This window comes from Panthera leo, chromosome C1 (assembly GCF_018350215.1).
Source record: "Panthera leo isolate Ple1 chromosome C1, P.leo_Ple1_pat1.1, whole genome shotgun sequence".
NCBI classification, from domain to species: Eukaryota; Metazoa; Chordata; class Mammalia; order Carnivora; family Felidae; genus Panthera; species Panthera leo.
The window spans coordinates 206,147,991-206,163,665 of NC_056686.1; the positions used below are offsets into that span (position 1 = coordinate 206,147,991).

The 15,675-nt window shown below is 47.3% G+C and overlaps 1 protein-coding gene across 2 annotated transcripts in view; it reads right to left on the bottom strand.

Annotated features, from left to right (window-relative positions):
- The window catches only part of WDFY1 (WD repeat and FYVE domain containing 1), a 45,864-nt gene that overhangs the window by 21,222 nt on the left and 8,967 nt on the right, over positions 1-15,675 (bottom strand). The window contains exons 1-3 of one of the 2 annotated variants that reach the window (XM_042950304.1): positions 11,264-11,762; positions 8,375-8,442; positions 2,052-2,125 (exon numbers count right to left, since the gene is read on the bottom strand). In XM_042950304.1, the coding sequence (XP_042806238.1) occupies positions 2,052-2,125; positions 8,375-8,381 (81 nt within the window). In that variant the 5' untranslated portion in view covers positions 8,382-8,442; positions 11,264-11,762. Of the gene's footprint in view, positions 1-2,051; positions 2,126-8,374; positions 8,443-11,263; positions 11,763-15,675 lie in introns of those variants that run through there. The other variant, XM_042950303.1, reaches the window with a different exon arrangement.

Genomic DNA, 15,675 nt, shown 5'->3' on the forward strand with positions numbered 1-15,675 from the left:
GTGGGGGGGGGCAGAGACTTCCTCATCTTGCAGCCATTTAAGACAAGCCTTGTACGTAGCCCCCTGGCTTCTTAAACCTGCTCCCCACCGCTCTGGAATGGCTCACCTCTTTCTTCGATCTCTCCCTACCTTCTGCTCATTCTCTCCCCAGGTAAACACAGCCATTCTTACAGCTGAAAAAAAAAAACACCCTCGATGCTGAGGACTACAGCCGAGGCTCCCAATGGGCTCCAGGCTTGCATATCTGATGCTAACTTGGCATGGGCGGCCACTGCTTATCCCCCTGGTCTCTCAACTGTACGGCTGGGTTCCTCGTTGTCCTCTCTCCCTCCAAATGTCCCCTCCCCACACGCCCCCAAGCCTTTGTCTTCTCAGTAAGTGATACCACTGTGTACCCAGTGACTCGAGCCAGAAACCTGGCTATCACCAGCCTCCTCCTCTTCTTCCCCTCCCCACAACCGACCTTTCCCAGACACACCTCAAATCCACCCACTTCTGTCCACTGTCCCTGTCACCGTCCTCTCTCCCAGGGTCACAGCCTGACCGTCCAGCTTCCATTCCTGCTGCCCCCCCAAACTGATCCATTCTCCACCAAGCAGCCACAGGGATCATTTGAGCGCATAAATGATATCCTGTCACTTGCCTGCTGAAAGCCCCGCAGAGCTTCCCACAGAGTCGACAACAAAACTTAAAACTTTATCCAGAACCACCAGGCCCGACACGACCCGGCCTCAGACTGCTTCTCCCATCGCCCCCCAGCCCCTCCCTGGTGCTGAGCATATTGTTATCACACCCAAGGATGAAATCGTGGATGTTCTCACTGGCTCCAAGGTGGTGTCAAAAATATCAATCCAGCAAGCTAAACCCAGAGCAAACAGAAGGAAGAAAATAATAAAATTAGAGTTGAAATAAATAAACGGACAATAGGAAAAACAAAAGAAAAAAAAAAAAAAACAAAACACTGAAACCAAAACCGGTTCTTTGAAAAGACCAAGGAAATGGACACCCATTCAGCTGGAGCCAGGAAGAAACAGCGAGGACTCCAACCACTAAATCCAGCAACGGAAGGGGGACACGACTGCCAGCCTTGCAGAAGAAGCACAAAGGCTCGTGAAGGGCTGCTATGCCCACGTGACAGAATCCCATTCCACCATAAAAGGAATGAGCGCTAATTCAAACCGCAACACAGATGAACCTTGGAAACATGCTGAGTGAAAGAAGCCAGACACGAAAGGCAACGCATCCTATGTGACTGTTTACATAAAATGTCTAAAACAGGCAAATCTCTGCACTCGGAAAGCAGATTTGTGATTACCAGGAGCTGGGAGAAGGAGGCGTGGGAGTGACTGCTAACGGGTACGGGTTTCTTTGGTGGGGGTGGTGAGAATGTTCTGGAATTAGAGAAGGTTAATGGTTGTATAATCTTGTGAATATACTACAAAACCAGTGAATTACATACTTTAAACTGGCGAAATTTCATGCGAATTATACCTCCATTAAGAAAATACACATACATACACCCACGCAATTAGAATCGTAAAAATACCTACAATCTATACTAACTTGAAATTTTGAATATCTAGCCCTTCGCCACAGGTAGTTTGAGAAGCGCTGCCTTAAACGGTCATATGAGCTGTTGGCTCAATGACCAGTCACCAACCTTGCCCTCTGTCCCTCTCCCCGGTTACACTTACATACACGTGCACGCGTGTGCACACAGGCCGTCATGCCCACCCCCCGCCTGGCCCCCTTCACGGTTCAAGGATGGGGCTGCTGTAGGCCTCACATTCACCTTAGGAAAGCTGTGCTTTGTGGCTTAGGCTGAACACCAAACTATCAATCATGAAAACATTCTGAGCTCCGTGACCAGTTTAAAAATAAGCACTAATTAAAATTAATCCATTTTTAGGCCTAATACCCATACTGAAGTAAAAAAAATCTTTGATGCCAAACAATCAGGCATCCGTCGTTCTTTATTCCAACCGTCCAACGGGCGTGAACGCTGGGGGGGGGGGGGGCAATGTAACGCATGCACTCAGGAAGCGACCTACCATGACGGCTCCATTATCCTGGCCCACAAATATCCGTCTGCTGTCGTGATGGTAAGCCATAGCAGAGCAAGGAGCTGCCAGAAAGACAAAGACCATATTAAAGGCAAAGCTACGCATTCTAAGTCATTGTTCAAAACACGTTATTTAAAAAGCATACACGATTTAGGTTTAAAAAAGAGGGCAAGAATGTTCTGTAGAAAATAACGATGTAAACGGAAAAGTTAATGGTTATTAACCATTATTGAAGTTCCTATTGAAGTTCTTTCTGCTGCTGCAGTTTAAAATTCCAACTCAGGGGCGCCTGGGTGGCTCAGTCGGTTGAGCGGCCGGCTTCGGCTCAGGTCATGATCTCACAGTCCATGAGTTCGAGCCCCGCGTCGGGCTCTGTGCTGACCGCTCAGAGCCTGGAGCCTGTTTCAGATTCTGTGTCTCCCTCTCTCTGCCCCTCCCCCGTGCATGCTCTGTCTCTGTCTCAAAAATAAATAAACGTTAAAAAAAAAAATTTTTTTTAATAAAAAAATAAATAAATAAATAAAATTCCAACTCAAAAAAATCTCCTCAATTGTTTTTGCATCTCTGAACGGAGCAAGCAGGCATGCGGATTCATCTGGCTGGAATGCCCACCTGTAGGCTACGAAGTCCGCAGACTGGTGCTCGGTGCTCGGAGTGAGAAATCTGTTCCCTAAACTCAGCAGGCCGTCCTGCCCCACCCCCCTTCCCCATCACAGGTAACAGAGTGGCTGGAATCATGGAAAAGGGGTTCCCAGCGCCAGAATTCCGATTCCACAGCATATGTGAGCCAAGTTACGAAAGCCACTTTGGGATTATGTTTTCTCTTCCGACGGTCAAAAAAAAAAAAAAAAAGGCGGGGAGGGGGGGTCCCTTTGCGATGACACACACGGCCTCAGTTTGGAGTACTGCAGTGGTAAGGTGCACAGTGGTGTTATATGACTGGGCTAGCACCTGCTTCTTCTCACATCCACAGCCCTTTCCAGGTTCTACCTATCTGTCTTCCTTCTTTCCTTCCTTCCTCCCTCCCTCCCTTCCTCCCTTCTCCCTTCCTTCTCATTCCAGAGAATGAGTCACAGAGAGGAGAAACTCCAAATCATCTCCTTCTGCTAAAAATCAGAATTAAAATGATTTGTGAAATGGAACACTTGAAATGTTTGGGTTCGCTGCAGCCTAAAGAATTTCAATTGACCATGCGAGAACCACCATGAGGGAATACGTACCGTGAAACTTGAGCTTACTTTGAGGTAACCCTTCTTACAAAAAAGTAAAAGAAAAAAAAATCTTATCAATGGCATTACCATTTGAAAATGGTTTAATTTAAGGTTCTCTCTCTAGAAAGGGCTGACATTTTCCACTGAAGGACAAAAGTAAACTCGAACACTGGACTGCACCTGAAGGCAAAGACATAGATGGCTGCATGATGAGATGATGGGAAGAGGCTTTTTCAAGTGCAGAGAACTACCCAGCTGGAAGGCAGGTGTTACCGCAGTGTGCACACAGACTGAAGTCCGTACCCCTCATCCACCACACTGAACTGGGGGACTAGAAAGAATGACCAAGTTTAGGGCCACCTGGGTGGCTCAGTCAGCTGGGCATCCGACTCTTGGTTTCGAATCAGGTCACAATCTTGTGGTTTCGTGAGCAAGAGCCCCACGTCAGGCCCCGTGCTGGTGGCGTGGGGCCAGCTTGGGATTCTCTCTCTCCCTCTCTGCCAGTCCCCAACTCATGCTGTGCCTGTCTCTCTCAGACAAATAAAAGTTTTTAAAAAATTAAAAAAAAAAAAAAAAAGAACAATCGAGTTTAAGAATTATAACCCCAAAGGTATATGTATCTTAGTGTAATGTACCGTAAAACCTTGGTTTGCGAGCATAATTCATTCTGGAAACGTGCTTATAATCCAAAGCACTCAGATATCAAAGCGAATTTCAAGAACCATCGGCTCAGTTGTGATGTGATGTCTGGCATCACCTACTGTTGTACTGCAAGATATCGCTTGTTTATCAAGTTAAAATTCATGAGATGTGGCGCCTGGGTGGCTCAGTCGGCTGAGTGTCCGACTTCAGCTCAGGTCATGATCTCAGGGCTCATGAGTTCGAGCCTCATGTCGGGCTCTGTGCTGACAGCTCAGAGCCTGGAGCCTGTTTTGGATTCTGTGTCTCCCTCTCTCTCTCTGCTCCTCCCCTGCTTGCTCTCTCTCTCTCTCTCTCTCTCTCAAAAATAAGTAAACATTAAAAAAAATTTTAAAAACTCATGAGAAATGTTTGCTCATCTTACAGAACACTCACAGAACAAGGTATCTGCAATCCAAGGTTTCACCGTGCTCTTCAATAACCATCATAAAATTATCTTTGGCAAACCAAACACGTGTTGATGATTTCAGATTCACTGTCGTCATTTTTGCTTACTTCTAGGTTGGAACAAAATCTTAACACTTTAGTTTTAAGCTTCTTTCGATTCTTTTTATGTCCAACCCCCCCATAACAAACTGTCCATAAATATGTAAAATCCTCCCTCGTGTAAAATTTACAACGTGCTGAGTAGTTTTATGAGGCTAGAGAATTCTTACATTTAAAAAAGGAAGAAAAAAAGCTTCCCTATTTGTTTGGCATCTAAAGATGTCCTGGCTTTTTTCTTTTTTAATTTTTTTTCAAGTTTTATTTTTGAGAGAGACACAGAGAGACAGAGAGAGAGAGAGAGAGAGAGAGAGAGCGAGCAGGGGAGGGGCAGAGAGAGAGGGAGACACAGAATCCGAAACAGGCTCCAGGCTCCAAGCTGTCAGCACAGAGCCAACGCAGGGCTCAAACTCACGAACCATGAGATCATGACCTGAGCTGAAGTGGAACGCTTAACCAACTGAGCCACCCAGGCGCCCCTGTCCTGGCTTTTTTCTAGAAGGGAAGGTTCTAGTGAGATAAGCAATTAAAAAAAAAAAAAAGTTTGGATATTCACACGGTTTTATAAACACGCAAAACACATACATCTTTAACTCAGTGGCCTTTTAAAAAGGCATCGCTGCCATCCAAACTCATATGCTTCCAACTCTAGTTTTGTAAATAAAGGTATTTTTGGGTTTTCCCTTCATTTATGCATTGTTTATGGTTGCTTTCATGCCACAGCGGCAGAGCTGAGCAGCTGCCACAGAGGCTGTGTGGCCTTCAATGTCTGGATGTTAGCTGGCTGGCCCTTTGCAGGAAAAGTCAGTGCCCACCCCGTGACTGCGGTGGGTGGCATCGCTCTGGAGCCAGATGGCAGGGACTGGAATCCCAACCACAAGCCACGGGCTTAACCCCTCTGGCATCGGTTCCCTCGCTGACCAAACGGTGAAAAGACCCCTCCCTTGCAGAGCTGTGCGATTTCACAGAAAGGTCCTACCCGAAAAAATGAGGCACGAGTCACCTGGCAGATGTGGACACGAGGAGGGACCGTTTTTCCCTTGGCTAGAGCAGATTCTGAAAGTCCCTTTTGCTCGGTGAGGTAAAGTGACAGAGCGACTCGAGTGCACAGAGCGGCACGCTAAGGGGCGGCTTCCTTCACTCTGTCAGGCCCCAAGAAAGAGTTTCACCTGGTGGATGGCCTCTCGCGCGTCCTCGACCAGACAACCCGCAGACGGTGTTCAGAACCAACTGCCACTTGTCACATTTTGAAACCCGTTTGGGAACAAAAGTCATCGCGAAACAGTCATGTCTCGGCATTCATTCGCCCTGTTTTCTGCCGGCGGTGTTCTCACAGTTTCACCAGGGACGCAGTTCCAGTGGAGCACAACACAGAAGCATCCGGAAGCACTAAGCTGAATGTGTTTGGGTGCAAACATGGGGGTGGCAGCCACCGACAACGGAGAGGCTGGGCCTGTTCTCACCAGCTGTCACTGGTCTTTCCAGCCGCAGCATTCTGGGAGCTACTTTCCAGGGGGGACACTTAAGCCAGGTTAGCAAGGGATGGCAACAGAGAGAGCCCACGCCACGGGCCCGAGACCTAAAAGCCAAGAAAGAGCGCACACTTCCACTGCCAGGTTTGGGGAGAGAAATTACAAAGCTGTACTAAATATCTGGGATGCACACAAACCGAGGAGTAAGTGAGCAAAATACAGGACAAAGTCTCTATTCCAAGGAGCACGAACGACTCCAAGGTTGAGGACTTGGGGACGTGAAGCTGTGCCCAAAATGTGAAGTGGAGGTGTGGGGGAGAGGAGGGGACGGGAGGGAGGAATAAGAGTGGCAGCATTCACAAGACTGTCCACGAGGATGACAAATGTTCCCCGGCACTGGCAGGACCTCCTCGGGCTGTGGCTACTGCCGGCCGTCAGGGCCATCACTGGGCCACTGCAGGTGAGGAGTTACCCATCTGAGAGACGCCTCTACCCTGCTCCAACACCCCCCCCCCCCCCCCAGAAAATTTCCCAGACGGGCTCCACGAGTACATCTGCCAAGCCATCGGTCATCACCGCTGAGAGGGGACAGGCAAGGTGACGCACGCTCCCTATGTGTGCGGACGCGGGCAACAGTCAGTCCATAGTCCTCAATTATGATTAGCTTTTCGCGGAGTCTTCTAAGGTGCTACGTCTCATAAAGTCTTATGGTTCCTTTTGTAATGGTTATCTTTGTCCCGGTATCTTCGCTTTCAGTGACTAACCACCAAGACAGAGGAGGTGCGCAGCCTGCCCAAGCTGTCCCGGGCAGGCAGAAAAAAGGAAACTCCTGACGGACTACTAATTGTTTCTGAGCACGACTGCAGGACCCGAATGCACGCGCGCGTGCGCGCGCGCGCGCACACACACACACACACACACACACACACACACACACACTGCAAGAGACAAAGGAGGAAGCGCAGCCAAGGAAAGAGGCCCTCGGAAGGATGACCCCGACTGATTACTCGGAATCAGTGTCTAACACGCCCCACTGGCTCTGGGCTAACTCTTAAGCTGTGAACGCAGTCAACAGCGTGTACAGCGAGTGGCAAGGACCTTACAGCGGTGTTCAGACGTAACACAGCATCAAGCAGGCCCCAAAGCCTTTTTTCTTTTCCTAGGGGGTCCTCTGAATACTGGAACCCTTAACCGAGGAAAATGCCTCATTAAGGAATTAGCAGCCAAGGATGGCTTCTATGTGGCCGTTTGGGACGGCAGGATCCAAGCCCAGCTTGGGCCCGGGTGGCACCCAGGCCTCTGCTGCGGGGCTTCCTTTTCAAGAAAGGATGAAGAGAAGGAGTGTGGGGGGGGGGGGGGGGGAGGAAGGCAGTGCTGCTGACATCTGCACAAAGGGCTGGAACTTAAGTGTAATTTTAAGTCACTGCATCCCAGGGTGATTTCAAAATCCCAGTGCAAAGGCTGTATCTTCTAGATTGAGTTTTTGAACACATTTAACTCCTGAGAAAGTTCTCTGCGTAGAAAGGGTTGTACTTTGGACCCAATCTCTCAGTAGTACTGGAAGTTTGTGAAAAGACCGGGCCGGAGGCTGGTTATGAAGGCAGGGGGGTGCACAGAGCTCGTTTTTAGTGCCAGGATCAGCTATTACCAAGTACACGGTCACTAATAATGCAAGTTGGCAAAATAAAAACAGAGGAAAACCTGGGGGTGGTGGGCATGCCCTTCCCCCCACCTCTCCTTTCTTTTTTCAGTTTTGCTCAACTCAGCTTCAGTTAAGCCAGCAGACCCAACTTCCTTTGCAAAAGAAAAGAAGTCTTCCCGCGATTTAGCATCGTCTGTTGGGGTATGAGGCAACTAAGAAATTCATTTTGAAATCTAGTAGCACTGTTTAAAAAAATTTTTTAATGTTTATATATTTTGAGAAGGGGGGGGGGAGTGAGGGAGGGGGAGGGGGAGAAGGAGAGGAGGATCCCAAGCAGGCTCTGTGCTATCAGCGCGAGCCTGATATGGGGCATGAACTGTGAGATCGTGACCTGAGCTGAGATCAAGCGTTAGGTGCTTCACCGACTGAGCCACCCGGGGGCCCCTAGTAGTACCTTTTAATCAGGCATTTTGAAATTTGATTCATCGGGGGCGCCTGGCTGGCTCAATTGGTTGAGCATCAAACTCCCGCGTTCGGCTCGGGTCATGATCCTAGGGTCATGGATGGAGCTCTGCACTGGGCACGGAGCCCACTTAAGGTGCTCTCCCTCTCTCTTCCCCCTCCCCCCACCCCCCCATTCCCTGGCACGCTCTCTCCCTCTCAAAAATAAAAATTATATTTGAAATTTGAATCATCAAAGCATTAGACACACTTTTCTTGCTCTCAAAAAAATAAGTATTTGAAATATGAATCATCAAAGGCATTAGGCACACTTTCCTCAAGTGGAACAGCTCAGCTACTCACAGGCCATTGTGTGGTAAATGCTGGGCCAGTACTGACCGCTGTCTCTTTTCAGCCATACTCGAATGGTTCTGTGGAGAAAAGAACGAAAGAGTACTTTTTAGTAATTTTATCTTCTTTTGTGCTCCAGGGAAATGTAATTATTTATTTTATTTTCAGTAGTATTTCCCAAATGACCTCATAAGGTTAATCAGGTGGACAAACTAGAGAAATACACCAGGACCCACAAGTACAGCACATAATACATTATATGTAGTCCATACACTATTCACACATACACACACACACACACACACACACACACACGTGATCTACAGTTACATATATATGACCACATATGGCAAGTTATGTAGTAGCTCACAGTCAGGATTTCAAGTGAGTTTAATAATACATAAAATCTCATTATATGAGGATACACCAAGAAAACGGGAGAACTATGCACTGCTTTTCTTAGTAAAAAACAAACTGTGCAAATTTGGTTGCTTGCCATCTGGGCCAAATGAGGACAGCAGAAGATACAGACGGAACGACAATGCTTCTGGAGTAGCGGGACAGATGCGCATGGGAAGCAGAGCCCACAGCAGTGCTCATTTCTGATAAGTCCCAGCCTTCCTGCCCCCGGGGGGAAATCACCCCACGCCAGGTCTCTGGGCCTCTCCTTTCATCAGAACACACACAGGGAGATGAGGAAATCCTGTACACAGGCAGGAAAATGACAAATGACCAGAATAGCCAAAGATTGGTATTTTGGCTCATGTCAGAAGAACAATAAGGAACACTAAGACCCTTCCTCCTCCACTCACGGAACCTCCTCCAAGCTCCAGGCCTCTTCCTCTTCAGAACCCCTGGGACACTCGTGCCTCCTCCCGCACAGGCACGCTCTGCCTCTGCAGTGAGTCCCAGCCATCCCACTGTCCCTTCCTGTGAGCTCTGTCCCAATCCCTCTCCTATTTCTAACAGCAGCACCGACTCTGGCACACAGCTGGCACTCATTAAATGTTTTCACCTTAAACTAAAATACAGAAGGCTAAATGTTGACACGACGGGTCTCCATCTTGTTTGAAGTTCAAGGCAAGTACGACTGGTCTATGAGGATAAAAATCAGAACAGTGTTGCTTCTTGGGGAGGAAGATAGAATGTAAAGGGACACACAGGAACTTTCAGGGCAATGGCAGGGCTCTGGGGAGTTGGTTACACGAGTGTATCAATTTGTCAGGACTTGTCCAGCTGCAATTAAGACCTGTACAGATTCCTGCGTGTGATTAGATCACAATAAAGGAAGACTTAGACGTTGACCTTCACTCATCCAAATAAATAAGATGACCCAGTAGCACAGTGGGCAAATGACTACTTTGTAGAAGAGCTGAACACAGGCCTCGGGGTAGGAACAGCCATGTGTACAACATGCCCTGTCTTCCGGCCACTGCCAACTGGTCACAATGGAACCTTTGCCAACCTTCTCCACATCCCGCCCCGATCACAACTGGCTAGACCAGAAATGGGCGTCTGACCCTAGCTGAACCAATCAGCTCCTCCCTTGGGAAATCAGAAACAAGGAGCGAGAAAAACAGATCACTGTCTCCAGTAGTTGAAATGGCTGTTTCCGGTCATATGTTTTGCGATTTGGATTGCAGAATGTATGAAGTCAACTTATTAAAAGGAGAAACGAGCTGCAGACGGTCCAGGTGAAAGTCCCTCATGCCCAAAGCAGAGCTATTTCCCGAGACTGGGGTTTTGCGAGGCAGACACCCCAGCATCCTTACCAGAAACACCCTCATCAAGCAGCCTAAGTCAGTCTGACTTATTTCTGTTGTTTGCAATCAAGCAAGTACCATATACCGTGTCTGAAGAGACACCAAGAAGAATATCAAACACCATCTGTTCAGCTGAGCGCCATTAAACGAGGTTCACAAGGCAAGATAACCAGGCAGACTTTCTTTTGAGGTACCTGTATTGTGAAAAGAAGCTCTAAAGTGTCCAAGTTCACATCCAAAATTAAAAGAGAGGGGAGAACAGACTAAAGCATGTAGAAACAGACCTTTAATTTTTACAGTTTGTAATTCCACATGTTAAACCAAAATTTAACACTCTTCAAGGTAACATTTAGACTTCTCTGTTATGGGGTCCTTGGTTGCTGTTCATGATTACCCGACCTTCTTCTTTCCCAAACCTCAGAAGTTAAAAATTTTTCATAATACAGACCTTTGTAGTTTGGAGCCATTTAAATCAAGTTATGAAAAATAGCTAATGGCATAGAAAGTGTTCACGTTATAATGTTAAGTGAAAGCCCTCTACAAAACCAATAACGGCAGTATGATACCAATTTTGTTGGAAGATACCATCTGATCAAACCTCTAGATTCAACTACCAATTTACAGGAAATACAGAGGAACATAAACACCACCCCACGGGTGCATTCAGCAAAACTCAAGACCACAGGCAAGGCTACAGACAATGACCCAGTTCCTTCTACAAAAAATTTGCATGGGGAAAAAAATAGAGATAGAGGATCAGGCTATAATTAAAGCGGTTTTAAGAGATATATCTAGGGGCACCTGGGTGGCTCAGTCGGTTAAGCGTCCGACTTCAGCTCAGGTCACGATCTCACGGTCCGTGGGTTCGAGCCCCGCGTCGGGCTCTGGGCTGATGGCTCGGAGCCTGGAGCCTGCTTCCGATTCTGTGTCTCCCTCTCTCTCTGCCCCTCCCCCGTTCATGCTCTGCCTCTGTCTCAAAAATAAATAAATGTTAAAAAAAAAAAAAAAAAGATATATCTAGCAATCCCAATGCATAGACCTATCTGGATCCTCGCTCAAACAAACTGTTAAACACACGTGTATTGTCGTGAAACTGAAAATCTGAACACTGACTAGATATTTGACGGTATTAAAATACCGTTCATTTCTTTAGGTGTAATAACGGTGTTGCAGATTTTTGCTTATTTGCTTTTTTAAGAAGTAAGCAGTGATTCCAAAATGTGACGCTGGCCCTTGCTCTCTGTTATCAGTACACCCACCACAGCCTGGCTCCGTCAGCTCCTCTCATCACCTGGTGGCTTCTTCCCTCCGACACGGTGGGCCCGCCCCGGGGCAGGTGCACCAGCGGCTGCAACTCCCAAGGAGCCACGCATTCCGTTGCCCCATGCTGAGAGCCCACCAGCAGTTGGCGGTCTCGAATCAGGGGTCCGTGTGACACTCAGTGCCTATGACTTCCCAACCCAGACCTCCATCCCAACGAGCTGCCGTCCTCAAGGGCCCCAAGTACCCCGAGCTCCAGTTAGGCCCTCAGCCCTCCACCCTCGCCACTCTACCAAGAACTCCCCTCTCCAGATGGTCTATCTGGGCATACCGCAGCACGGGTGCCATCTCAGCATGACACAGCCTGTCACACACTACAGAAGGCTTTACGGATACATTTCGTTACTTACGTTCAACATGAGGGATGAAGCCAAGGGAGCTGTAAGAAGTTAAAGGCCAACGCCTTGAGAAGCCTTAAATCTACCCCAGGGTCCTACTCCAGTTCCAAAGACAGGATATAGGAAAAGGCAAGGCACAGGGAGATCAGAGTGTCGCACAGCGCCCCGTCAAGTTCACAGGCCTTCATTCACGCGGATCACAAAGGGGTTAAACCTGCCAGGTTTTTTAAGGGCCTAAAGAAGAACAGAGTACAGACACATTCTAAAACCCTTCAAATCAACTCCAAAAGTTGTGGGTCATAGACACACTGGCATCTCAAAGAAGGAAGGACTCAGTGCCACAGGCTCTTCCTCGGGTCCTCTCGTGAGAAGAGCGATACTCAAAGGCAGAAAAGGCGGCCGGAGAAGGGGAAACCCTAAAGGTTATCTCTTCCAGCCAATCATCTAACCTGGAAAGGTCTAATTTTAAGTCTGCAAAGCTCAGAATGATATTCAAAATAGCCCAAGGTCAAAATGAAACCTACCTAGACACCGGCATTTTTTGAAACACAGTATCATTTCCCTTAGAGGACAAACATTAGTACTGTACTTTGGCTTGCACCCAGCTGACACACTGGGAAACTGGCAAGACTTAAATCATCTCATGGGATGTTTCGGTTGAAAATCGATCATATCCGGGCTGCGAGAAGCCCATCCTTTCTTGGGAATCAAGTTCCAAAATCGGCACTTGACCTTGACAAGGTCTCTTTGTAGTCACACCTTCTATCTGGAACCCTGCCTCTTCTCTTTTCAAGCCAATCTCTTTCCCTTCCTTCCACAACAACGCTAAAATCTCTCACTTCCAAGATGAAATCAAGACAGTGCTAGGTTTAACCCCTAACACTCCCAAGAACCTATGCATTAAACAAAGTTGTATAATTTCTACTAAATAATATAGGAATGTGTTTTGTATGGTGTTTAGAATAGGTCTCATTTGGTTTAAAGAATGACTGCAAAAACAGGCTTAAGTTGGGCTGTTTATTTAAAAAGTCAACAAATGGGGCACGTGGGTGGCTCAGTCAGTTAAGCGTCCGACTTCAGCTCAGGTCACGATCTCACAGCCCGTGGGTTCAAGCCCTGTGTCGGGCTCTGCGCTGACAGCTCAGAACCTGGAGCCTGCTTCGGATTCTGTGTGTCCCTCTCTCTCTGCCCCTCCCCCACTCGTACTCTGCCCCCCTCTCTCTCAAAAGTAAATAAAACATTAAAAAAAAATTTAGGGGCGTCTGGGTGGCTCAGTCAGTTGGGCGTCCGACTTCAGCTCGGGTCATGATCTCACAGTCTGTGAGTTCGAGCCCCGCGTTGGGCTCTGTGCTGACAGCCCAGAGCTTGGAGCCTGCTTCGGATTCTCTGTCTCCCTCTCTCTCCGCCCCTCCCCTGCTCATGCTCTGTCTCTCTCTGTCTCAAAAATAAATAAAAATATTAAAAAAAATTTTTTTTAATTAAAAAAAAGTCAACAAATTCCACAGGCTGAGAACATTTACTATTAAATAAATTGGGGGGAAAATCTATTCAATAAGTTCTAAGCAACACAATACAGTTTGTGACATTTATAGGAGAAAACTATTAAAAACTCCAGGATGTTATTAAGAGACCATATAATCACAGAGTATCAAGATCAGATGGTTTTATTTCTACAAAACCACAATATTGCCTGCCTAGACGAATGTCTAAGCTGCTTTCTCTACTGAGTTAAGATACAACAGCTTAACTTTTCCTTTAATATTTTGACAAGTTTACACCCACGCACCTCAACTCATTTTCTGTTTTGCTTGCTGCTTATTCTAGCCATTTTTCTAGAGGATGGATTTTCTTTGAGATTCCAAGACCATGTCAATCTGAAAAAAAAAAGTCTTGCCTTACAACCGAAATCTTAGAAACTGGTTGATCTTTGCGAGGCTCTATTTTTAAGCTATTTTAAAACAATAGCTTGATAGTTTTCCGAAAGGTACTTGGAAAGGAAATGTGTCATTTCTTTCAGGGTCTGCATACAATTTTTTTCAGACTTCTCCCCGCTAAGATTACCTACCTCTACCTCCTCCGGCCTCCTAGTTAGAGCAGCCGGGACTTACATACAGCTGCGGCATTTTCCGCGCATAGATGAGAAAAGGTATTTCTATGTGAGACGGTAACGTTAGGTACGCATCGCCACGCTGCCTGCACGCTGCTACCCACGCCTTATTTGTCCGCCGGTCTTCAGCAAGGTGGATGGTCCGCTTATTTTCTAGACAAACGAAAAGCCAACGCTGGCCTGTACTTTCTTGTTTTAAAGGTTTCGAACTGAAACGTGTTTAAAAATGCGGGGGTGAGCAAACGGACAACTGAAAACAATAATAAAACGCCATCGCTAGGGTTCTCATAATTTTGTGTCAGCACCGCAAATCAGAACCAGCTCTTTGGCAAGAATTTGTTCCATATGGTGAGCAAAAACATTTCCCGCCTAACACTGCTGGTTCTGCTACCAACAGTCATGACAACAACAAAGTGATTGAGACACTCCATGCTTGGCAACTGATTCTGAAGACATCAGTTCATAGGAAAAAAAGAATTACGCATTTAAAAAAAGTTACTCCGAGCGCTATTCAAAGGAGTAAAAACTGGGGGGGGATGTTAAATAATGAAATGGGCTCCAGGCATATTAATTCAACGGCTTACGCCGTCATTACAAATAGTTATGAAAACCATGGGTTCGTGATAAGCTACTTGAATTAACAGGCTGGTGTAGCCATTAAAAATAGTTGCCAAGACCATGAATCCATGAGAAAAGGTTTATGAAATGTTAGTTTTTTTTTTTTAAAAGCATAATGTAAAATGACAGAGCTAACTTCCGTAACCGGGCTGAGCAGGACCAGTAGGAGAGGAGAAGGAACGCACCTGTGACACAGCCGAGACCTATGGCTCCCTGTTGGGGTGGGGGGTGGTCCTGGAGCCCTGACATCCAGAGAACTGCGGGGTCCCCCACCTCCAATCAATAAGCAGAAGAACAAGCCAACAATCAAACAAGGAGGAGGTATCTTGTGTGACGTCAAGACAGCTATCTAAATGTGAAGACTTTTCACTCGGCAAGAATGTGTCTGTCAAATCATTCCCAACAAGCGCAAACCAGGCTGAAGGGTAAAACAGGCCTCAGATTAGAAGCTCCAGTGCCAAGGGCGGGCACTAGAATCAGAGCAATCTCCAGCAGGGTGCAGACCCTTCTCTTTCTTTCGTAAGGCAGATCCTAAGAGGCTCTGGTCATCCCTCACGGGAGGTTCTCCCTCGGAGATTCATACTGTCCTCAACAGGAACTCACGCCACGGGCGAGGGCCTGACGTCTGGAGCGTGTCATGCCCCCACGGGGTCTAGTCAAGGATCTGATGCATCCAGGAGGCCAGTGCAGAGGGTCAAGGACGCCCAGAGCTCATAAGGAGACTCGGACCGGGACACAGGGTTAGAGACACTGGGCGAACAGAGAATGTCACGCCCCGGGAGCGGTGAGCAGGGGGCACAGCCCCACAAAGGAATCAGATGCAGAAAGGCAGAGAAGAGAAGACACCCAAAGGCCCGGGGGCACCGGGCCTGAAAGAGACATGGCAATAAAAAACCATGCCTCCTGATCAACACGTGGCCCTGCCTGACCTCTTCTAAGTTCACAGTAGTGAACTGTAGCGGCAGACAAAGCTGCTTCCTGTATTCTAGACACACATTCGGATTCGAGAAAGACGACGTCGGTCGAGAACGTGATGCCACATCCTCATGGCAAAGATGACAGCCAGGACCTCCATTTTATACTTAGGGAGACGGAAGGAAGGAGAGTCCAGGCCCTAAAATCAAACAAACCAACGTCAATTTCTTTGGCCGTTTTGTCCAATTCCAT